This window comes from Pyrgilauda ruficollis, unplaced genomic scaffold (genome assembly GCF_017590135.1).
Source record: "Pyrgilauda ruficollis isolate IOZ18807 unplaced genomic scaffold, ASM1759013v1 scaffold15, whole genome shotgun sequence".
Classification (NCBI taxonomy): Eukaryota; Metazoa; Chordata; class Aves; order Passeriformes; family Passeridae; genus Pyrgilauda; species Pyrgilauda ruficollis.
In genome coordinates this window covers 7,254,850-7,280,299 of record NW_024513654.1, presented here as the reverse complement: position 1 = coordinate 7,280,299, position 25,450 = coordinate 7,254,850, and the positions used below count along the sequence as shown (strand labels likewise).

General features: G+C 35.9%; 1 protein-coding gene across 4 annotated transcripts in view; it reads left to right on the top strand.

The window, feature by feature from the left end:
- Nucleotides 1–25,450, top strand: part of ATRNL1 (attractin like 1) — a 433,970-nt gene that overhangs the window by 145,726 nt on the left and 262,794 nt on the right. For all 4 annotated transcript variants that reach the window (XM_041461314.1, XM_041461315.1, XM_041461313.1 and 1 more), the window contains exon 21: nucleotides 11,945–11,997. In XM_041461314.1, the coding sequence (XP_041317248.1) occupies nucleotides 11,945–11,997 (53 nt within the window). The remainder of the gene's footprint in view (nucleotides 1–11,944; nucleotides 11,998–25,450) is intronic.

Sequence of the window (25,450 nt, the reverse complement as noted above, 5' to 3'; positions counted from 1 at the left end):
CATGCTCGTAATGCAGTAAATTGTCATACATTCTGTTATCACACTGTAGTAAAAACTGCCAGGTAACTTTTTGTATGAACGTTGTTTTCTGCAGATTTAGCAGTCATAGCTAAAATTTGTGAATATTCCTTACAGAAAATTCTAGAATTCAAACCTGATTATCAAAAATTTCTTCTGTATGGCAGGAGGTCATATGGTGCACGTGCTGTTTTTAAGACAGAACATTTCACTAGAGCGCTTGTCTGTTTCTTATGAGATCTTTTTTAATTTAATATTTTGCCTTTTGAATGTGTGCTCATTCTTACTAAGAATGTGAATATTATGAATCAATGAATTCAAGATAGCTTATAAAATATTCTGTGATTTCAAAACTGCTAGGGTGCTCAAAACGCTTCTCTGCAGTCACTCCTGAAGTAGAACTTTGAAATCAGAGGGTCGTTCCATTTTCTTTAAAAACAAAAATCCGGAAGAGAAATTTAGAATGATCAGAGAGTAAGTTAGTTGGATTGTTTTTCCACTCTGGTTGTCCCAAAAGAGGATTCACCTCAGAGTGCATCTCTCCACTGTGCTTTCAGTTGATTTCTTTCTCTTATTTATGGAAAATGTAACAAGTACTTTGGTTTTCTGACATGATGGACCATTTCAGTCACCACAATTCTTTTTCAATTGACATTAAAATATTTTGCATTTCTAAGTTGTGGTTAATGTTGCAGATTATAGCATAACTTCTGCATAACTTAGAAACCCACTCAGAAAACAAGTGAGAAAAAAGGCATTAGGGATGTGAAAACAACCAAGGAAAGGATTGTATTTTAAATATTTTAGAAATCACTCTCTATAATGCAAAATATATACACATAACTGATAAATATTGTAACTGAATCTTTCCTCTTAAATACTGATTTTGATACTATCTCTCAGTTAAAAAATATTTCATAATATAAAACCACTGGCTAAATTATTGGACTGAGGGAGTTTATTATTCTTTGACTTAAGCGAAATGACTGGGGACAGATTTTCATGCTGGCATGCAGAACAAATTTAATTCAAACTGAGATGAAAGGCGGTTAATGTAATTGTAGCCTATTATCCTATGCAGGCTTGAGTTAAGAAGCAAACCAACAGACAGTCAGAAAATGATGGATAGAAAATAGAAATGCTGAAGGCTGGTGAAATAGAGACTTGTGAAGGGATTATGCCATAACTGTTCCCACATAATCTCTGCATCAGTAATATCCCACCTCTACTGTATGTTTGGATTACTAAACAGGATTTTTATATGCCTTCTCCATTCTCTTTATTTCCCTCTGGCATCGAAAAAGGTCCTGGTTTAGTAAATTTCATGACTTTGTAATTAGGATTTTTTTCCCCTTAATCTACCACCTTCATCAGTCGTGGGCATGCCGTAAAGCATTCAGTTTTCTTTTCTTTCTAAGCACTTTTTTTTTTGTTATCACACAGAGTGATTGGAAGGTAGTAGGGCACATAACTAGTTAGTTTTTGATCCTAAGTCCATCTAAGGGACTAGCAAAAACTGTTATTTTTATTAGCGTATTCAGTTAAAAAGTAATAAATAGTCAGCTCAGGTTTTTCAAATGTAAGAGTGTCTGCTTTTTTTGCATAGCCCTTTGAATGTAGTTTTTTGTATTTGAGGTGATCAGATGGGGTTTTTTAGGACTGTATTCTGGCAGATTATCTGGTTTGTTTTTTTTTTTTCATTTCATTGTTCAGTAAAAGAAATATTTTTTTAGTACCTACATATTTTGACTGCAATCTTTTAAAAATTGAAAACACATCTTGGTCTCCTCAGAATACATAGAGAAAGGTGCAAAATTGTAGTTCAAAGCGTGTTAATTACAAAAATAATTCAGTAGGTTTGTCACCCTTGTTATAGCCCATAAAGCAAAGAAAGAACATCTTTTCCTCTAAAGAAACTGATTGTACCCAGTGTAATACATATGTCTGAGGTAATTCTAGCAATAACTAGTTCAAGCATTGAGTGTGATGCTTACAAAATGCAGGACATCGATTACTGATCAGAAGTCCCACTAAAGCTGCTGTCTTATGGCCTCTTTGCTGAGGAACTGAGTCTTTGAGGTACCTGGGATGGAATGATGAAATATCTTTTAGGGGAGTGTTGGAGTTTGATTTCCCAGTCACTCCCACCTGGAATGCCAGATTTCTCTCATCCACTGTGAGTAGTTTCACCAGAGCTCTTAGAGTAGCTAAAAACTTTATTTTCTTTTCTGTTTCCAACATTGTTTAGGATAAGACTTTGTACATGTGAAAATGCTGCATTCTGTGAATTGCCCTTTGGGAAGTCTTTGGGATTACTTAAAGACTCTGTTCAGTGCTGTACTCACACAGGAGCAAGCACTGCTTTCCATGGCAGTCCTATGCAGCCTGCCCATCAAACCCCATATAAACATAGTCTGAACGGATCGGGGCTGACAGAGCAAAACTTGAGTTATGAAATACTTCACAGTCCCCTGCCATGAGGCTGTAGTCTCATCATGGTCAGCTTTTTTTCCTTTTATAGCTGTTCCTTTTAAGATTTCTTCTTACGCATCCAATAACTTTGAGGAGAGCCAGCCAAGACTGGAAGTGTTGACAGTTTCAGTATTGCTGCTGCACCACAGACTGAAACACTTATTTACACTTCTTTGGCACTTCATAAAGAAGCATCGGTGTTGTCTCTGCTCCAGGAAATTCATGAGGTTATGTGCTATAATGGGCTAATGGGGATTTGGGCTCTTCATAGGCAAGAGGCCAGGGAAAAGCAAATGTGTGTATCTGACTTGATCCTTTCTCCAGCCACCCAGACATTTTTCAGTTTTCTATTCTTAATAGATATTTCTCTATCTCGTGGATTGATATCTTTTTTTTAATAAAGTCAAATAAAAGATGGTGCAGGTTAGATGGAATGATATCCTAGATATTAAAAAGTACTTGATAAAAAAGCCTGGATATGCCCATAATGGAACAGTGATAGGCAGTAACACATGGATTTGATAGACTGCTATAGGAGGGGTAGGGTAAAGAAAGTTATTTCAGGAGGAGAACTTAGCAGAACAACATATTGAATAGATGTGTAGATATTGAATGACCTGATGGACAAAAATATGGTGTTAAAGACCTGCATGTCAAGAAGGAAGCTACAAGACTGGAAGCTGCGGTGCCTCCACGTTTGCTTTCTAGTGATTCTCTGGGGTATTCTGTTGATGCCATAGGAAACACCTGTGGGAAGTAAAAGTTCTGAATATCTCATCAGAAACACCTAAGTCATCCAGGAACAATGAAAGTTACTTGAAAATATAATGGCTAGAGTTTTGGCTTCTTAAAGGTAAGGATGACAGCCTGCCCATTGGAGTATGTATTATACATAAACATCTGTGCTATTTGTACATCACATTTATATTATAACTTGTCATTAGCATTGTAGAAGTTGTTGTAAGTAGAGCAGTAATTCAGATAATATGACTGTTTTCTAAAATCCCCTAATACTGTGTAGCTGACAGCCTAGGGAAATCTGTGACACTCTGATTTATTCATACCTTTGTCTTAATTTTGCATTTAGTATTCTTGAACATCCACGTATAAGCAGCATTTGGCCATTGCTGAGCTGAAATGTCCACTCCAAAATGTGTGATATGCTTTGCTTCTGAATTGTCATTTTTGTCTTTGCTTAGTCAGAATTTCCCATATTTTTGGAGATATTAATTGCCATATTGTGCTAAATTGTTGTCTTAAATGACAAGAAAATTACCAAAGTTACCATACGTAATTTGAAGTAGAAAGACAAAAAGTAACTTGCCTGTCTTTGTACCATTTTCTGGAAATTATAGTGTCTGTATGGCATCTTGAAATACATATTTCTGAAATTGCATTTTCCTTAAATTGCCTTGAAATTATAGTCTTATATAAATAGTGATTTTGTTAAAAATCCCCAGCACAACAAAAACAAACAAACAAAACCATCCCAGAATCTTGAAAACAAAGTGAAATGAATGCAAGATCAAATGCAAACAGCTGAGAACTCTATAGCACTCTGTAATACCACAGCATTGAACTTTCTGCACTAAGATTCTAACTGAGTAGTTCTTTGCAATAATTTCCCTCAGAGACTGACCATAGATTAAATTCAACAGTAATAAAATAGTTGTATTATAAACCATAGATTAAATTCAACAATAATAAAAGAATAAGGTTATAATGCACATTTTTTTTTAAAAACAAGCCAGGAACTGTTTAATAGTTAAATATACTTACTACAAACACACTTAGTAACAGTAAAATTTTACAATTCAGTAATGACTAATGAAAAAGCAATAAACCACTTGGGATTTAGTGTGTGAATATTTATTTCTTTTTCATGTGGTCTGCTTGATGAAGTCATTTACGATGCATTTACTCTGACTGTCAAGGCCTGTTAAAATATTTAATGTTCTGACGTGCTGCCTCTCCTGCTCTTTTTGAGAAATGCTTTCTAAACAAGAGCAATATACAAACAATCTTGGAAAGTGCCAGAACAGGCAGTGAATAGCTGATCACAGAATCACAGAAGGGAGCCATCCCAGAGCACGTGGGCAGGGTTGTGTCCAGATGGTTCTGGAATATCTCCAGTGAGGGAAAATCCACAACCTCTCTGGGCAACATGTTCCAGTGCACATATACTTATTTCATATGGTCTTTAAGATCCCTTCCAAACAAGTCTATGGTTCTATGAATATTCTATTGTTGATATTAAGTCAACATTTAACACATTTCATCAATATTTATCTTCTGAAAGGATTAAACATACGTGAATTTTGTGAACTGTTCACTGGTTTTTGAAAAGTAAATATTTTAGGAGGGGCTGCCTTTCACTTTAAGCAGTAATAAGTTTTCACGGTTATTTTGCCATTGCTTCTTATCTAATTCTTCCTTCTAAAAGGAAGGAAGTAGTTGAGGAACCCATACTAATATTTCTCTGAGTTGTGGTTCAGTTCAGTGTAAACAGAGCCTCTTATTTTTGAGCTATGGGATATTCTAACATTTACTTTCTCAGGGCTGGATGAAATGTCTGATGCAGGTCAAAATGTGAGAGAAGAAATGTGGGTATTTCTCATCCATGACTTTGAAAGAACAGTGACTGATAAGAGGGAACTCTGCTTTTCCAAGTTCACCTTTTTGCATATGTTCAAGTTTGGGCATCACTGCCAAAACATGGCCGTTTGTAGAGAAAGGAGTACCCGAGAAAAACGGTAAGGCCATGGACATGAGATTTTTCTTGTTCAGAGTAAGCAGCATCAAATAACTTGCATATAAAATCCATTTAGTGCCTTATTAATAAAGATTAACAGGGATTTATCCAGCTATTCCAAATTTGGGCTGTAGGTCACTTTTTTCTTGTATAGAAGAACTAAATAGAATCCAGACTTTATTAGAAAAAAAATCTTATTTTACATATTAACCTTTATTTTCTCTTAATTGTGTAATTATATGATAAGTGACACCTCATTGAAAACTTATTTTGTCCTGGAGTGCAATGGATTTTGTGATTTGAAATATTATTACTTCAAAGTATATAAGAACTCTATAATATTAATTATTCTTGATCTTGCAGGGAATAAGGATTTGAATAGCATGAGGGGTCTGGATATGGAAAACTTTCTTATGACATTCTAATGTTTTACTTTTTTCTTTTGGTGAGATCAGCCTAGATTAAAAAAAAAAAAAAAAAAGTATTGCTGGCCTAGGCCTTTTTCATGAATTATGTGAGGAAGAGACAAATTGATCTACAGAAGGAACATTGTCTCAAGACATTGTTATATGCACTTATAAGAAAAAAAACAAAACAAATAAATCATTTCCTCACATTATTAAAAAGTTCTAACTGGAAACATAAATCCCGGTACCTTTTACCCTTTTAGGTTATCATTATCTTAAGAGGTAGGCTGATAATTCTTTATATCTGAAGTTACTCAGAGAGACTGGAAGGATCTTGGCAGTGTGAGAAGTGAAAGTGTCCAATTTTTACATTAGAACCAAAGATGTGAGAGGTGTATTCATCTGAATATACTGCAGTATTAATGGATAGCTTTGGGACAATGTAGTACAGAGTACAATGTCAATGCAGTCAAGAAGCAGACCTTTATCTGTAAGGTGGATAAGTTTACATTTATGGATTATGACGTTTGTCTATTTCACATATTTCACTTCAGCAAAATAAAAATTATATTGCAGGATAAAAAATGCAATAATAATTAGCAAATGACCCCATTCTCTGAAAATCACAAAACAGTCATTAACATTACTTACACTATCTCCTTTTTCATTGAATATGTCATCTGACCTCAACTATTGCACCCAAATCTTAGCACTTCTGTAGAAGGATGATGCTGTTTCTGAGTATTTTAAACGTGCCTGAACTCCCAAAACATGACACTGGCTGCTGTATTGTAGGTGCTGTTTGTGAGGTTCCTCCCTTTCCTTGCTGCTGACCATGTGGATGGTCAGAAGATGTGGTTGTTCTTGGGTATTTCTGTGTCAAAGGTATGGATACAGGCAGGCCTAAATCAAGACTTAAATCTAAGTGTGAATTGGGCTTTCAGTTATCAGTCACTCACTGCTCTGGACCAGTTACTACCTCAGCTGTTCTTGGGTTATTGCTTTCACCCACGAGTCACCACTCCTGAGCTGAAAATCAGCAGCTTCTGTGGAATCACTTCCAAAATGTTATGAATTACAGCCAGTTGCATCTATTGACTGTAGTTAAGCACATACCTCAGCTTATTTTCTCATTGCTGGAGATGTACTGTAAGAGTAGGATGACTTTCAAGAAGAGATAACCAACAGGCAGCATAAAAAAACTCTGTGTGATCTGAACTAAGTGTTCATCAGCTGCCCCGTAATTACCTGCAAAAGCTGCAGTCAAAAGCACTGACATATTTTAAATGCTGAGGATGTAGTAATACATAGTAGTATGGAGTAATTCTTCATATCTACTTATGATGCCACAGGGCTTACCATAGGACTAGAGAACTCTTAGGTTTAGCCTTACAAACACTGTTTGAACTTCAGTCGCAAGGTGTCAAAATAACCAGATTTTTGTTATGTAAATAGTATTTTATTATTCAAAACCCCCATAGCATCATACCACTGTGGAACCAGGAAAGTAGAATAAAACCAAGAGCCAGTTGGGCAAGATTAGGAACTGGAGGCTAAGGGATCAGAAGCAGATCAGTGATGGAGGACAACAGCAGCAAGATCACTGGGTAGAAAGGGGCCAGCATGAGGAGTAAAGGCTAGGACACAGGTGAGCAGTAGTCCTGGAAGCTGTTCTGACTGAATCAAAAGCTGGGAAAAGTAATCAGTATGGGACTAAGAATACTCTGCTAAAGCAAACAGTCTTAATTTATCGTGAACCTTCTGTAGACAAATTCTGGGAACCTGGGCAAAATCTCAAACTTATTTATGACCGGCTATAGATCAGCCAGGTGACAGTTCTTCCCCAGGCACTGTGGAAGTGGTCTGTTAATTTGCAGGGACAAAATATGAGGAAAGGGTCATAAATATCTATATTATATAATATGCTGTATCTATATCGTTGACAAGCCTTGGTCTGGGCCAGAGCTAGATAAAACTGTGTCAGCAAGGAACCAGTTGAATAAAATAACGCCCTGTTGGAGTGGCCTTCCCTGAGAATTTGGTATTAAAAACAAACTCAGCTAAAGGAAAGTCCAACTGTACTTAGGTTTGTTTTCCCCTCTTATTTTGTTCCTCTTGTTTTGCTTCACTTTTAATTGAAAGAAAAGATTTAACAATTAGTGGCAGCAACACTACTGCAGAAACCTCTGCCTTCACCATGAAAGTTTGAATGAACTGTTACAGGAAGATTTCCACGTGATCAAATCTCTTGTCTAGAAAGCTGTTGATCTAGGTTGGTGTTATATTGATAGTTTTCCTCAGGTGAGAAGCATGAAGGTTTACCCTTCGTTAAGGGCCATACCAATAAGAACAATAAAATTAGGCATATAAATTTATATATCCCTCTGCTGTCAGCTCCTTTGCTTTCTTAAGCCTGCAAGGTACAGAGCACAAGAACATATACATTGCTAAGCTTCAACAAAAGGTTGTTTGTAAACTCTCTCTTACAAAGAAGCCTTTCATTCATTAAAAAAAAAAAACCCAAATCTGTCAGTCTTACTGTAAACATGGACTCGTTTACATACATTTATTGTATTTAAAGAGAAAGCGAGACATTATCTTGGTCAGAAACATGAGAACAATTATTTTTTAAATGCATTTGTCAATAACTTCTATTTCTGGACTTCCAGAAAATACAGGGAGATAAAAGAAAGTGAAAGAAAATGGTTCAGTTTTGAAAGGATAATTGAGGGAGAAGTTGGGAAATAAGTGCTAATAGCAGGCCATCCAAAGGTCAGTGGGCTTGATTAATTGAATACTTTTGTATTGGAACAAACGGTAGAACTTGTACATAACCTAATAGGAGCCTTCCTCCATTTGTCCTTGTAAATGGGAGCTGTGTCTTTGGAGTCCTGCCAGAGTGGAACTGCTCATTCATTATGACCACTTAAAGCAAATGATCATGGCCCTATGGCACATAAAATAATGAGTGTAGCTCCCATTTCTCAGATATGAGGCATATATTATGCTTCACATATGGTCCAATATGTGCTGGCTTTTGGAAAAGGTACAAAAATTACTACAATGAGTAAAGCTCATAAGGAAACAATTCAGCAAATAGGAAATTTTGTAATTGGAACCATAATCAGTGACTAATGCAGAGCAATATGTATGCTAATAAAATAGGAGAGGATTAAAAGACAAAACTAAATTTAATCGAAACCCACCATACATGCTCGTGTGAATAATTTCAGATATATTCTTAATCCTATTAGTTTCATTTTTCTCCTCCACTGAAAACCAAGTGTTTAAGTAGTATCTTCCATTTAAATTAAAACAGGCTTCCGTAACTAGTAAAATCTCCACCTCATCTTATTCCTAATGTACATTATGGAAGTGTTCTGCATGAAAGGCCTGGCTACAAATGGTGTAATAAACCAGCTGTTTTCGTGAGAGAGCATAAAAAGAACACAGATAACAGGTAAATCTCATACCCCTTCAGTTGCTGGAGTTCCTGTGTGCCTGCAGCACTGGATGAACCTGGATTTTCCCTCTGTGCTGTCCATGGAGATGTTCCTCCTCCCTCACATCCCCAGGTGCCTTTTATCCTGTGCCCAGGCAGAGCTGTGTGTCTGCTCCTGTCAGGCTGGGAGCTTCTCTGGGACAGCACCCACCAGGGCTCTCTCCTGCCCAAAATCATTCTCTTCTTCAGTACTTCCATGAGGCTCCCAACACAGAGAGTATAATATCTGTGATAATACATCAAAATACTCTGCTGTGGTGTAATTCACTGTTCTTCTTTTATTGTGCATATTTTTATCATTCCATCGCACATGATGCTGAAACAACTGAAATGGCTGTAAAATTGCATTGCTTTTTTGTTTTCAAGATACTTGAAGGTCACTTGTGTAATTGTCAGGAAATTGGTAATTATTTGGATTTGAGTGAACTTGTATGTTGCAACATATTTAGAACCTAGTAATTTTTGCATTAACCATTCCATTGTATGTTCTTGTAAGTTGTGATCTTATATTAGATGGAGTTTATAGATATTTTTATTTCATGTATTCATGTTTGGGTTTTTTTTCTGTGATATAAATAGAAATAAAAATGTAAGAAAGGTATATGGGATGCTGGAAACCCCTGAGTTCTGGCACTTATTGATCCACAGGAGATGGTTGCATCTGATTGGAAGGGCAGCTGAATGGAGAAGGGAAGCTGTATGGAAACAGCTGTCTTTTTTCATTAAGATTTTCAAGATTAAAAAAACCCAAAAATCCTGAACCTTTATTCTCAGGGTCAAAGCACAACAGGTGAGTGTTTTGACTGGGCAAGAATTGAGAGAGGAATTTGTTTATTTTCTCCCTATGGAGATGTTGTTGTTGGGAGTTGGGTATTGCTCTTCCATGTCATACACAGATCAGTGTCATTAGCAGTGAGCAGCAGGGTAAGTTTCTTGTCTACATCCTCAGACTCTAAGTACAGAGGGGTTTTTTTTGGGTTTGTTTTTTTTTTTTTTTTTTTTTTTTTTTAGTCAGGTATATATTTCCCCAGCATATTCTAAATACTGGCTGCATTTAATCTACTTTGAGTTTGAAACAATTCAAGAGGAAAAATAGTCCTTTTACAATGTTATTATAATTTTCTACATGATACAGTGTCTCATTTATGTGACAATCTTACATAAAGAAAAGCGAATTCTTTTAAAGCCTTGATGTAAAAATGGTCCCTTTCCCATAGCTCTCTTTCAGAATTCCAAACCTAAAGGCCCTTTCAGAAATGAATATATTTTTTATTGTTTCAGTAGCAAGCTATTCTTCGTAGAATGTTTGTGATGTTTAGAAAAAAAACTGTTTAAGGAAGACCAGTGTAACTACTTGAGAGATTTTCTCCTTTCCAAGTACATGCAAGAGAGTCAGGATTGGACTCTGTTCTAAATTCTGTGCAAAGGACTGTAGGGTGAGAGTGTCTTTGTGAACAAGACCAAAAATTTTGTACTGCAGTTAGACTTGAAGCATGGGGGGTGGGTGTGTGTGTGTGTGTGTGTTTTCTTGGAGATGAATCATTAAAGTTATTCTATTAAAAAAGTGTTGAATTTCTGTATTACTGACCCTGCAAAGAGTTCTCATGCTAACGTGGGACCGGGAGTGCACAAGGGCAGAGTCCAGAACATCTTTTTTCTGCTTTTTGATTTTATTGCTACTGCTGATTATTTTCTTTATGGTATTGTAACAAAGGGTCAAGGAGATTCTCTGCTCATTTTTTAATAAAAATGAGTATGTTAGGAATCACCAGTTAGAAACTATTGAGGAAACCAGCAGAAATACAAACATCAAAATATTTTCAAGTCTGAAACTTGTTAAATGATATGACATCCAAGTTAGAATGGATTTTTAATATCAATCACAAATAAAATAACAGCAAAAATATCTCCTTCCAAATTAAGTTTGTTAGGATAAAGTAATGAAAAGTTAGTCCAAGATACTAAATGATTCAGATTACTTCTGGAAAAATATTTGTATGAAATTTAATAGACCGTGATTGGTTTCTCTTTGTTTTGTGACTATTTTTGTATATTTAAGAGAAAACTGTAATCTTGCTGGAGACTTCTATGAAATAGCCAAGGAAACCTAAAGCAGAGTAATCATTTTCTATTAAGATATTTGGCATTTTTAGAGTAATGTTATATAACTGAATTTGAGCTGAATTTCTGTAGGATATTTCATGTCTCTGAAAATAGCTATATATCTTATCTTATTCAATAAGAAAGCCATTTCTCCAGCCCGTATCATGTGCACGTCTTGTCAGCAGCATCAGTACATCATACTCAGTTTTATTTTCACCTGGTGCCCTGGGTGGTCAGTGAAGAGGAGCAATTGCTGCTGGAGTTCATGGAAGTTAAGTAGCTGAGATGCTGCTGTGCCAGATCAAAACCAGGGAGGGAATCAGCTGTGACTGGACAGGGATAAGGAGATCCAGTGCATGGGGTGGCTGCCTGGCTCTCCTTTGCTCATTAGAGTGCAGAGAGCCCAGAATTCCTGCCCTGAGTCCTACAGCAGGCACTGACTTCAGGCAGGGGGCTGAAGCTCTTTGTTCAAGAGCCTGGTCACTCTGGCTTTCTTATGTTACAGAGAGCTGCCTCCAGTTAGTAGCACACCCTCATTAAGAACTATATTAAATACTTCTTATTTGCATGAATTTGTGTTGGTAGTACTGAAAGTCATGCTATTTGAATAAACATTCTAGCTGCGTTTTTATTAAAGCTGTTCTGTGTTTAATGGGAATGTTTGGTTTTGTCTTTTTTTTCCCCCTGCAGCTGTGACTCTGAAAATAGGTATCTTGGAAATCCACTTAGGGGAACATGCTACTGTGAGTACTTGTATTTTTAATGCTACATACTGAAATGTTGATTACATATTATATGATAATTTCATTTCTTTGGAAAAACAAAATAAGTTCCTGGAGATTTTCCAAAATTGAGCACATTGATATTTTGACTGAAAAATAAAATGCCCTACTGGTCTTCTTGTACTTTGTCCACAAGAACACAAATTAAAGTCTTCTAAAAGTTGATTCCTTACATCTGGCTTACAGGGACTGACCAAGCCACAGGGTTATTCTCTGTATCTCATCATATGTGAATGAAAGGAATAGTAATTGTGTCAATGCTTTAAAGACAGAATTTGTGGTGGAGAAATGCAAATAGTGCAAACGGCACTCTTCCCTGGAACGTTCTGAGTGGTTTAGCCAGTCTGCCTCCCAGGGACATGAGACACAGCTGCTCTCCACAGTGTCATAAAAGGAGGCTGTGTGTTGTCTCCATGTTCTTAATGTCGTAGAAAAGGTGCCTCTGGCAAATTCACTCTGAAGCATTGCAGTTTTGATAGTCTTAGTGAAGGACCTGAAGGGATGAAAATGCTTATTACCCATGTGCAGAAATCCCTTAGTGAGCTGTGCCAATTTTACTATGCCAATATCAAGTTCAATAGTAGTTTTAATCATCATAAAAACAGATGGGATGTTGGGGAACACTGTTTTAACTTCTGTGACTTTTGCACGTACCTGCTCCGTGTCAGACAATTGGATCCATTTGTCTGTTGTTTCTAACATCGTCCCTACTTCAAACTTGAATTTATACATAAAGACAGATGTCTGAACATACTTATAAGCACTCTTCCAGTTTTTGGCCTTGTTTCTTAGCATTTTATTTTACAACATACACAAAAGCTTTATTTTAGAGTCTCTTTAAGGCATAATTTACCTAATAAAGGAATGTTTATTTTCTTTGTTAATCTGTCTTTCTTACCTTAAATGGTTTGCATCTGCAAGGTATGTTTTACAGAACAAAATAGTAAATTACCTACTACATTACAGATGTTGATGCATCTCTAGGCCTAATACATTTATTCCTCCTGACAGCTATTAAAGAACATTCATGTAGGGTTTTTTGATTTTTTTTTTTCTCTCAGACAACATAAGTTTGAATGTAATACTTTAAGCTGGAACATAAATTTTAAATGTTGTAGACCAAGTTGAAAATACTCCCTAAAACTGTGTCTTTAAGATACTCTTGATCAATAAATTCAATTCCATTTGTTGGTTTTTGGCATAAGAAAAGTGTCTTACTTAAAACAGAAATATTTAGAAGAATAAATTTTTGTATCTATATAACAATTAAATCAATCTTTTTTTTAGGTTTAGAGTGAGTACACAATTACACGTAGGCTGTTTTGGATATGTGTGTCAATGTTTGTTTTGTCCTTTAAAAATAAATGTTATTAAATTTAAGAGATTGAAAAGAAATGACAGTAATGAGATTTGTAGACCTCAGGCACCTCCATGAAAAAGCCTTATTTTTTTGCTATCATGTTTCAGGCTGGGTCTATAAATCATGTTGGAAACAAATTTTACTATATTCAAGATGCCCTTTCACCTTTAACTCACTACTGTTATTTGTCTTCTGTCAGATTTCAAAATATTTTAAGCATCTTGCTGTTTTGAAATGATACATTTTCTTTTAATACTTCCAGCCATTCAAAGTATCTTATATAAACAATTCTCAGAATTATTTTATTGTAGTAATATGGAGACTGCACTGGTAAATATTAATGGAATTCTGCATTTGCTGGATGGTGCATCGTAACGGGAAATAATCAGTTAATTTGTGGATAACTGACTGGCCTAAGATTTCAATGACAGTTTCTTAGCAGCACAGTCCATTTCCTGCTAAATCATGTATTAAAAAAATACATATACACACACATCATGAAGATATTATCTAATTTGTCATCTATATTCTAAAATATGGCCATACCATGTTTCAGTTTTGTACAAGACAGGCATTTGGATGGTAGTTTTCCTATGCTTTATTTCACTCCTCATTAAGAAACTTTCTCTTTAGATCCTTAAAATGTCACTTTACTTTTCCTTGAAGTGTATTTTTTACAACACATGAATATTATTGCTCAAGAGGAGGGAAAAATAAATTGTGTGTATTTATGAGCAGCATAAGATTGTGAGAAATTAAAATTCTATGCACATGTGTTTCTATTACTTAGAATCAAAATCAGTGAATGCAGATAATAATTTGCTGTATGGTTAGGATCTTCATCAGGAAAACTTTTAGTCACATGCTTGAGTTTACCGTCTTCAAAAAGTTCTCAGTATTTAAATTTTGCCCTTTTTTTCACTTGTGGAAATACTGCCCTAAATTAGAATGCTCTTCTGAGCAAAACTTCAGGATTTAATTCCAAGTGTCTAGGTAACTTTCTTGTGACACTGGATGACCTGGATTTCTCTTTAGCAGCAGGATGTAGATTTAGGAGTGCTTGTTGCCTTCGAGAATTTCTACAGGGCAGAGAATATCTTGTGAATATTCTCTGCCCTGTAGAATCTCAGCTGGTTTCATCTCCTCCAGCTCTCTGCCCGTCCTGCCTAGTCCTTGCCTAGTCCTCTGCTCCCTCATGCCTGTCATTGTCATCCTTGAGCCTAGGAAGGGGGAACAGGCTGGTGTTGCTGCAGGTATTGACATCAATGGACTGATCAAGAGGGTAAATGAAAGCAGTTTGCCATTGGGAGAGCACAGGTTGTTTTAGTCTCTTCATTATTTGTTTCCTTTCATGTAGGAGAGTAAACAGAATTTTAATTCTGTACATGGATGGTGTTGTGGTTGAAGAAGTGATCTGAGCACAGATAAAAACACAGGAAAATTATGGATGGGTCTGGCATGATTGAAAAGAATGGCATTTATGTAGGAGGTAACACACTGAAACATTGTAGGGACTTTATCTAAATACAGACACTATGCCAAAAGGATAAATGAGAGAGCAGCAAAGCCATCAGATCTTAGAGATCAGGGGAACAGTGCTTTAAACATCAGATTTCATTCTCATATGGCGATTCCAAACATGGCAGCACTGGACAAGAGTAGTTCTTCTGCTTTAAATTACGAAAACTTAATAGAAATAGAATAAGAAATGTGTAATGGGGTATGCAGTAGTGTATTATCCATATTGTGTGAAAATCACTGTACATGGCTTTTTAAAAATTATTTCAATATCATTCTTTGTGACTGGATTGTGTTATTGAAAAAGCACAACTTTGAGAGCAAGAGAGTGAGAACAAGCCTCACAGATATAGAAAATAGAAAAGTACTGAGTGTATAAGAATGTGTGAGCAGCTGCATGATGGTCTATATATTCCAGCACCCTGTTGTCAGGAGTGGCTGCACACAAATGCCACAGGAAGAGTATATAACAAATGGACAAACATACAGTGGTAATTCTCTCTTTACATCCAACAATTTACAGCTTAGAACTTCATGAGAGGAAGGATTTTTTGAGCTGAAAATGTCCAGTGTGCCATGGCTTAGGAATATCAGAGGAGACCTTATCAATTATTTATTATACAAAATAAAAGCAGTATTAATGTAAAAGAAAGCATTGTGATTTTAGAAGCTGCAGTTTTGTTTGGCCATGTAAACATCCTTGTTAGCTGGGGACAGCTCTGCCTCTGGATTGTCTCTGTATTTCTGGTAGAGGCTCTGTATCCCTAGGCCTTTCTGTTGGGAGCCAGTCTTGCTGTGAATGATCAGAAGCTGATTCAATCAGCTCCTCTGAGTGGAGGCCAGAGATGGTTGTGCAGCTGACTTATGCATGTACACAAACCATAAATACAACATTTTGTCGTGATACATTTGTATTGGCTGTTGTTTTTGCTCCGTGGTGCTTGGGCCAGCGTGATGGATGGCAGTGACACCTTGATAGCAAAGTGTGCATCCAAATGGCTGCATTAGTTCTTCACACATCAGCATTAGGAATGCATTGCTGTCAGAGTCAGAGCTCCTGGGTGCAAGGGAACACACAGCAAAACCAGATGGTTTTAGACAGATTGGGAGGAATCACTGGGACAAATGCCACTTCTGTGATCTTCACTTGGGTTGTGTACAGACACAAAGCTTTAAATCATAAATGGAGAAATGGTTAATCCAGTGTTCCAGAGAAAATGAAAGTTTAAATTTACAATTCATGATTGTGTTACAATGCAAGGTTTGAATTATAGGCATGCTAACAATCACTTGTTTTGAGAGGATGTGATACTTTCTACCATAAACCTCTCTTACATAGCCATAATTCTAAGGTCAAAAACTTTTCAAAATGTGTGGCTTATGTACATTCTTTTGAGTTCCAATGCAACATATCAAACAAGGAGTACAACTGTTTCTGATACTGCTACATGCAGAAGCATAAAAGCTTACCACAAATCAGTCCTGCCAGTGTAAATCACATTGTTTGCCTGCATATAGTTAGAATTTTCATGAGCTGAACACTCAAGATTTTCCCGTTCATCCACTAAGAAAATTCCTAGCTGAGACAATGAAATTGAAAAAAATGCACATGGGTTTAGATTCCTTAGCTTTTCCCCCCTTTTATCCTTTAAAAAAAAATTTAGAAGCATTTTTTTGGATTATTCCTGGGTACCACCATTGATAGTGAAGAGCTTTTCCATTTGCTCCTGCAGACTGGTTGCTGTTTTAAAACAGGCAGCAATAGTGAATGACAAGGCAGCGCACTTTGCAGTGGGAACTTTCTGGCATTCCAGAAGATTTCCTCAGCAATGTATAGCCACAATGTTGTCACAGTGTAATAAAATTGCTATAAATGAACAATTTTAATTAATCTAGTGCTCATCTTTCGGCTGGACATACAGTTTTGTGGGCCTGTGACTGTCTGTGGATGCAAAGAAAAATCAGGTGAAGCTTACCTTTGCATTATATATATATATATATATATTTATTTGTATGTATTATAGATGCAATGTAACACTAGAGTTTCCCATGCTGCAGAGCAGGCCTGCTTTTAGAGATTAGAACCTGACCTTTGAGAAGGATTAGAGAACCCAAAACTTAAGAGGTCATGAGGGATGGGTCATTTGCAAAGAGAATTAAGCTGGGGAGGGACTGAATGACTTGCAGCTTTTTATGGAATTAAAACCTATTTATTGATCATATGCCCCTGATCCAGATATTTGTTGGATTTCTAGCCTTTAAAAAAAGATGAGGCCTTAATACCTATATATGAAAAGGTTAAAAGACTGTACAAATTTTATTTTAACCATTTTCTAGATGTTTCTTTCTAGAGCTCTTCCTTTTTTCCCTTACCTTAGTGTTTTATGAAATGCCATTTCATAAATTCTAGGCACATGTGTTTCTACTATTTTTTTCTCTTACCTTAGTGTTTTATGAAATGCCATTTGTGGGTGGCTTCACACAGTGCCTGACCACCACTCTCAGCTGTTCTTCTGGGATGAAACATGCAGGGAAGGAAGGTGCTGGGCCCATCTGCAGGAGCCTTAGGGGTCAGATGTACACATTCCACTGGCACCTCTGAGTTTTCCACTCAGTCTTCAGGACATACAAGGAGGAAAGAGAAAGCCAAAGACCACACTGGAAAGTTTAGCTTATATATAAAAAAACCCAATATTATTACAAGCAGGAAAATAGTAGTCATAGTTTTTTGTTTGTGTGTTTGTTTGATTCCTAATGGCTCAATTTTTTTAGCTGCTCTTTCTCTACCTAAAGTAAACCACAGGAAAGAATATGTGATCTTATAAACATTGTGCAATGACTTTTTTGGGATTGACCTGAATAATTGGTTTATGGCTTTGCTCTGCCATTCTAAACCTTGAGCCATAAAATCATTATAGCTTATAAGACTATTGCTTCTTTCCTTGGTATAAATACAGACAGGATAGCAATAAGCAATTCCCTCAGTATGTCAGCAGCTCACAAAGATGAAGAATGATACTTTCATGTGCAAAATTGGTGAGAAACTATGAAATGTACATTCAGTGAAAACTCTCAAGATAATATCTGGTGTCTGTGCAGGGAGCTGGGGACAAAAAAGCAAATTTTGCTTCTGGCTGAAGAGCCTCATAAGGATTCTAGTCCTGTCCTGAAGTTGTATTAGCCCCACTAGTGCTGACACACCAGGATTTCAAAAAGGGAAGAGTAAAGAAAAGTGCTAGTCCATGCCTATTCTCCATACAATTTCTATATATTAAATTTGTATTTTAATTTAAAACTTTTAAACCACATTTTTATCCAGTGTATGTGGTGCCTGAAAAGAAAAATCTTCAAGCACTTATTTCTTCTATCTGCTTTATTATACTTTGTCTTACTTGCTAAAAATTAAGAAGTCTAATTACTTTTTCATATCTGGTCTTTGGACTAAAGACTTTGTTAGTCTTAACTTTTTGTTTCTTTTTGCAATAGTAGTAGTAACTAGAAAAACTATATAATTATTAAATGTAGACAATTTATGACAACTTCTAATGAATTTTTAGAAATATCATCTCAGTATTGTCTCAGAGCAAAAGGATAATACACCCTTACTTCTGTTGTCAAAGTGCAGTTTACGCTTACTAGACCTATTGACATGGTTTGATAGTTCATCCCGCTTGTTTTCCTTATTATTAGATTGTGGTTTTTTTCTTCATTTTCTGGGCTTAGTCATAGTCAAGGTTCTAAAATATGCCAATTTTAAGTAACTTTTATTATGTTATCAATGTTATAATTTAATAAAAAGGAGAATTAAAATTGTTGAAAGAAGTCTCAACTACTAAAAACATGAATGTTGATGCATTCAGGGGCTTGGAACATGACCTCTTTTATCAATAAAATTGTAAATAAATAATTTTCAAGTAAAATGTGTACTAAAGGTTCCATAAAGCACTAGGTGGCAGACTTGTTATACTTAGAGAAAAATTAAGCTCAAGAACATTCCAAGGAGAGTGTTTTAGAAGATAAATAGCAAGTAGCACTATAAGTAAAACTGTTAGCAGGGATTTTCCAGATATTTAAAAATTATGTTGAAACTTAAAGGGCATAAACAATAAATTTTAGCTCTTGAAAACGTGTTTGCTTTAGCTGAGTTGGGAGATGTATACCAGCAGCCACCAGCTTCACTACTGATTTGAACAATTCATGTTTCCTTTTGGGACAACATTAATTTCAACTAAATACTTATTGTAATTGTAAAACTGTCATGCTTGACTTAAAATAATGAGTTCCACCAATTATATCTAACATTGATGGACTTTGATACAGACTGAAAAAAATCTATATTATTTATAAATACAGTCAAAGTAATGACTGACATTGTCTTTTGAATATGTGGACTTATGCAAGAAAATTCTGTTTAAAATTAAATCTTCTTAGTGCTTAAAGAGTCCAATGGAACAGATTATAGTCTAAATCAGACAATTTTAGGATGGCTTGATAAAAGATTAGCCTCAGCAAACCTACCAACTCAGAACTTCTAAAGAGCAACAGACAAACACAGTCTTTGCCCTGAGCTAAAATAACTGCACAAACCAACTGTCGCCTTGCAGAGAATTAAAACAATAACCACATCTGAAGCTGAAGCTCCTAATAAAGTATTATGATCTCACCCCAGGCTCTCTGTACTCATTTGCCAAATGCTAGGTTGGCTTGCAGCTTTGTTGGGCAGGCTGAGGAAATGGATTGGCTGCCAATCATTTTCAGCTTTTGCTTTGAGTTGGAGAATTTTTCTGTGTATGTATTTATTTCTCATTTTTGTAATTAATGTTTTTTAACATTGTGGATTTTCTTTGCTTAACAAGCCATGCGTTATTTTGGAAATGAAGATTATTTGCTTTCTCTGGTAGCTTCTGCTTATATACTAGTGAATTTACCAACTGGCATCCTCTTACAGTTACTATTTAATACCTTTTGTCAAAGCAGACAAAGTAAATTTAGTGATTATTCATTAAAAATAGCAGATGTGCTGCCCTATCTCAAAGAAGTAGGACAAACTAGCACTGCTGAAACTAACTTTCTAACTGCTAAAAAGCAGAAAAACCATACCTTATATTGCATACAGATAAAAGTCTGAATTAGAGGACTGTTCCAAAGGTGCTGGAATTAATTTCTGTATTATGTTGATAATATTTTTCTTGCAATGTAATATATAGTATTACAGTAAAATAGCTATAGGTATAAAATGTGAGTATTTATAGAGCTTGATGAGGCAAGAGTGGGTGAGACCTCATTCAGAAGACATCCTTTGCTTTGTAGGGAACTTTAGCTCATGTGTGAAGCAGTGTTTTAAATGCGAAGAAAACCAGTGCAAGTATCTACAAATACACAACATTTGATTTTGTTGATATATTGAGCTTGGGTTCATAGGGGTGGATATTTCTGAATCCTTGTACTGTGTATTCAGTGTGCTGTGTGTGAGAGAGATTCCTGAGCACTTCCCAAGGGACAGGAGCTGTCACTCCTCAGACACCTGGGAGGCCTTGGAGCTCCCTGATCCTGGAGCTGTAAGAAATAAAAGCCATGGGAAATGATCCCTCAAGGTCCCTTGGCTTTACCTTCTGACAGTCAAGGGAAAACACCTGTGGTGCTTTTGCAGTTGAATTGCTTCCCATGCTGACTGCCCAGGGAAAAGACAATTCTTGATCAGTAGGGCTTCAAGGGAAGATCTGTAGTGACATCTTGAACCAGTTGAAAAAGGCAAAAACTCACCCTGACTTCAATAAGTGGCTTGTGATATGTGGGAGATTTTGAGTCAGTCCTTTTGGGAGTTCTTGGTCAAGCAAGTGCATTATTCCAAGTCACCTGGGGTGTTTTTCTCTGCTGGAAAAGATGGAGCACTGGAGGACAGCTGAGCCTCTTCCATTAAATGCAAATGTCCTGTACTGCGAGTTCCACTGTTCAGGTGTGGGTCCTGAACCACCTAATCCTGAACACGTGGCTGTAAAGTCCAGAGAGTAGTCAGAGACGTTTCCAGCTTTAGAATTAGTGCTGTGAAGCCCTTACAGAGTATTTGAGGGACTTTTGTGTGATCATTTAAGTAACTTGGGGGTCATTTCTATCTCAAGATGATGATAAAACCTTGGATTATATAAACTCTAGGAAAACATAAACTAGGTTAAATGTGGACATTGTCAAATACCACTTTCTGACTCGATAACTCAGCTCCATTTCAGCATGTTGTAAAGTAGCCTCTGAGTCCTTGATATTAATGTATTGTCACTTTTTTTTAGCTTGAATTGTGAATATTATTTTAAAATATGTTCTAGAAATGTAACTCATTGACAGCAAAGTGTAGTTTGGAAGTCACTTGATATAAAGGGTAATGCTGACATGAAATGGAAGAGCAAACTGTGTGAGGTCAAAAAGCAGCAGTGTACGCTAGGAAATAGATACAATAGCAAACTAGACATTAATGGAAAGTTGAAAAATGTATCTGTCAAAGAGTATGAAGATACACTGGTAAAGAAGTAATATATATGTATTTGATTTGTCTTTTTATGTTATGGGAAAATAAATGTACTTTACTGTGTTAGCCCCTTAAGGAAATGCCACGGCCATCAGAATAATTTTATAAAAATGACAAACTATGCAAAATGTGGGAAGAAAAGTCTTAAAAAGGCAACAATATCACGCTTGTTTTCATCAATGATACGAGAATTTTAGATTTCTACTTCTATTGAATAGAAATACATACTGCTTCTGTACTTGTTTTTGAAAATGTGGCCAGACAGATTTTAAAGTGCTAGAGCCTTTTCTGATGCTGGGAATGGCTAATGAAAGAGAACATGGAGAGGTCATTGCTAGAGTGAACAACAGAATAAATGGTGGAAAGAGAAAAATGGAAACATTCTAAGGAAGGCAGTGTATGGCTACATCATGGAAATGTGTCACTTCATGTCTGTTGGAAAGGATTGCCTGCCACAGTCTCTGGTCTGTGAAGGTCAGTTGCAGTGATATGAACAATTACTGCTTTTCAAATACCAAGAACAAACAGACTGTCAGTATTTGCTACAGTTTGCTGTTCCTTTTTACATGCTAATTCAGTTCTCAGAGAATCTGTGTCAAAAAGTTTGTGCTTGATGTGTATCAATGAGTAATGATGTCTCAATTGGTCTGTATTAAGCTAATAACTTGAAAAAAACCAACCAAACCATAACAATAAAAGAAGAGATTTATTCTATTTGCACATTTTGGTTCAGAGTATTTTCTTTCCATGGCCAAATAAAGAAAAAAAAAAAGTAATGAATAATGAAAGCACAGCTGTATTTAGTTCCTGGTTTATAATAAAAAATAACACCAGGAAAATATAATATTTCTTTTAATGGCTGGCAGCTGTTTCGGGTGGAAATTGAGTTTTCCAAGTCACTTTCAGAATGCAGTCAGTGAACCCTGCCATGGTGGCCAATGTTTCCTCTCTGAGGCAAAGAATAAATCTCCTCTGAAGGATGGGTGGCTGCACTGGGGTTGAGGAAAACAGCCTTTGGGGCTCCTTTTTTCCTTCCTCCGTTGTTTCAATTTGCTTATTTTAACCACACTCTTTATTATTTTATGTACCTGACCGCCAGTCCTACAAATCAAACTTGTAGCAAGTGGGGGAAATGTTTATTTTTTCTGGAGTTTTTCACTCTGTATTTTATTCCATACTAGGGTTGAGATATTTCCTCCTATCTGTCTTAAAGGCTCTGTAAAATGGATTAGGCAATATTACAGATATGTAATTTCATTTGTGAGTGTTTGGAATTTTAATATTATATCGATATTTTTTGCTGAATTTGCACTCAGTTCTTAGCATGAGCAATGTTATTATTGAGTGAGAATGTTATTAATGAAATCAACAGATTTTACTCGAAAAATACCTAATGGTTTTTTAAAGGAAAAAGTGCTTGTGTTCTTCTTCTTTTCAAAGTTGTAATGCAATGGTGTTTCTACTGCATGGAGATGTAGCATTTCATATTTATTACAGTACAAGTATCTGTTGTAATTTGTGACTTTAAAACAGAGGACACTGCTCAGGGAGGTATATGACGTAATTTCTATCCAGTATGAAGTGCAATTTTCCTGACCTGGATTTATTTGCTATGAGAGATTTTACTTCTCAGAACTAGCAGTTGAACATGGTTTGAGAAATAGGATAGAATACAGCAAAGTGGAAACATCTCAACTTCAAATTACATTGTGCAGTTTGTACAAGTCATGTGGAGTCAAGCAACATGGGGTGTGTTCTGACATTTGGGTTGTGGATTTAGAGTTTCTTAAGCAAAGTTCAACTAAATAATGAGAAAAGGGAAGGAAGAGAATTTTGAAAATGTTGGGATATTGCAGGAGCAATCTGTGTATATTTAGAGACAATTTATAAATTGTGTGTTCTGTCTCCTTGGAAGGCCTGAGAAAGAAGAGGTTGTTATTTATTTGTTTATCTGTGTTTGGTTATTTGAGAAGCAGGATAAAAACTCTGCTAATGAAGATGTGGAAGTTATTGTCTGATTAACTTCTGACTGTTCCCAGTTTATAGCAAAGCTTGAGCACTACATGTATAAGAGCATAAACAATTTAAAAATTGCATTTGTACTTCTGCCATGCCCATATTTTCAGCATTGATCCATGTATAAATAGAAGCTTCTCAAAAAATTATTTCTATAAGGAGATGTAGTAGACTTTTAGGGATTATACAATAAACTGAAAGTTATGAGAGCAAGATTTAAAATAGCATGAAAATCTGACTGCTTTCATTTACTGCTTTCCTAGACAAGAAACATCCCTCTTTGGCAATAATACATGAAGTCAAACACTAATTTAACATTGTTGTTTCTCAGATGTGCCACTTCTGTTGTCAGAACAAGCAGATCAGAGATCGCCTCAGTGTGTAGAGAGTATATAAAAAAAGCAATAAATTAGAATCAGGTTAGTGGGTATTGGCGCTGGTTTATTGAAAAATACATGTTAGAATGGTAATATTAATATGAGCGTTACAAAGGTGTTGACGCATTTAGATCAATATGAAAAAAATCATGGAGAGAGAAATTTTAATTTCTTTGATAATAACTTTAATGATTTTTTTCTTGGTTTTTTATTTCCATTTTTTTCTCCTCATTCTTCTGACACTTTGTGAATACTGCAAGAGTTAAGGGATTAAAACGACTGTCCAGTGTGACAAAACAAAAGTACATTTATTGAGTACTCCTTGCTATCAAGTAATAACACACTTCTGACAAGACTATGCTGTGAGTTCTGAAATGTTGCATCATTGGAGACATCTAGACTTTTTCCTACAACTGACATTTGTATACCTGCTGAGTGGTGCGCTTATTTTTCTTTGTTGCTGCTTCCTTTGCTAATATTTTGCTCATAATTCCCTAGCCATTGCTTTCCACACTTTGTTTATAGACCATAGGGCTGGAAAATCTCTCCAGCTGTTCACAGTAAACCCATCAGTTGTTACAGCATTTTCAGGAAAGAGTTTAATGAAATATTTAGGAAAAATAATTGGCTGTGGTGTGGGGTTTAAAAACTTTACGAACATCATCTTGAGATTGCCTGCTTAAAAGGCTCCAGGTGATTCTATCTGTACCTCAGATTTTAGATCTCAGCCACAAGTCCAGCCTTGTTTACCATGACATTTTCATACCTACAGTTTTACTTCTGTGACAGCTATAGTGAGGTACATCTCACCTGTTAAGCCTTGTAAAACTTACGTGTTCAGACTTAATGAACCTTCTAGGTCTTTCTATTTTCAGTAATGAAAATCAAGAGTTACCCTTCTGAACATGATGCATTTCTATAATCCACTGAAAGTTTTAGTCAATACAGAGTGGCCTGAGACAATAAGCAAAATTTAGCTGAGTAAAATTCTAATACAGGTAGATTTTTCTGGCCCTCCCTTAGGATCAAAACTGACAGCTTATTAGACCTTTCCAAATAGCAGCTGAGAATCTAATAAGATAAAAGATTTATATTTAAAATAAAATTTAGTTACCCAATTTTCTGATTATGACACTAATCCCTCAGTCTTTTTGTGGGCTTTTTAGACCAGTACATTTTTGTAAAGTATAGTAAAATGAACAATGACTTGCTATTGCTTGTGTTTTTAAAGAGTTTGAACTTATGTGAAATTCATTCTTCCATGCTCTTTCTTGAAATGGAAAAAGACCTATAAATAGTAAATGCTGGGGTTTTTTGAAGCTCATTGCACTCTGATTACATTGAATAAAATGCAAGTTCTTAGTAAAGACTTCACAGTAAATGACTTTTTGTTTTATCACAATGGACAAGTAATGTCAGACACAAACATATTCAATATAAAAATGACAATGAGGCAGTGGATGACTGCTAGATACAGATGACAGAGGAATGAATCAGGCAGCTGCTCTGAAAGTTCAAAATAATTATCCTGACAGAAAATAGGTCTGGTGGTAACCCCCAACTTTGATGTAATACAAGGAGAATTTCATTTGGTCACAGATGAATATGATTTATAGCATTTGA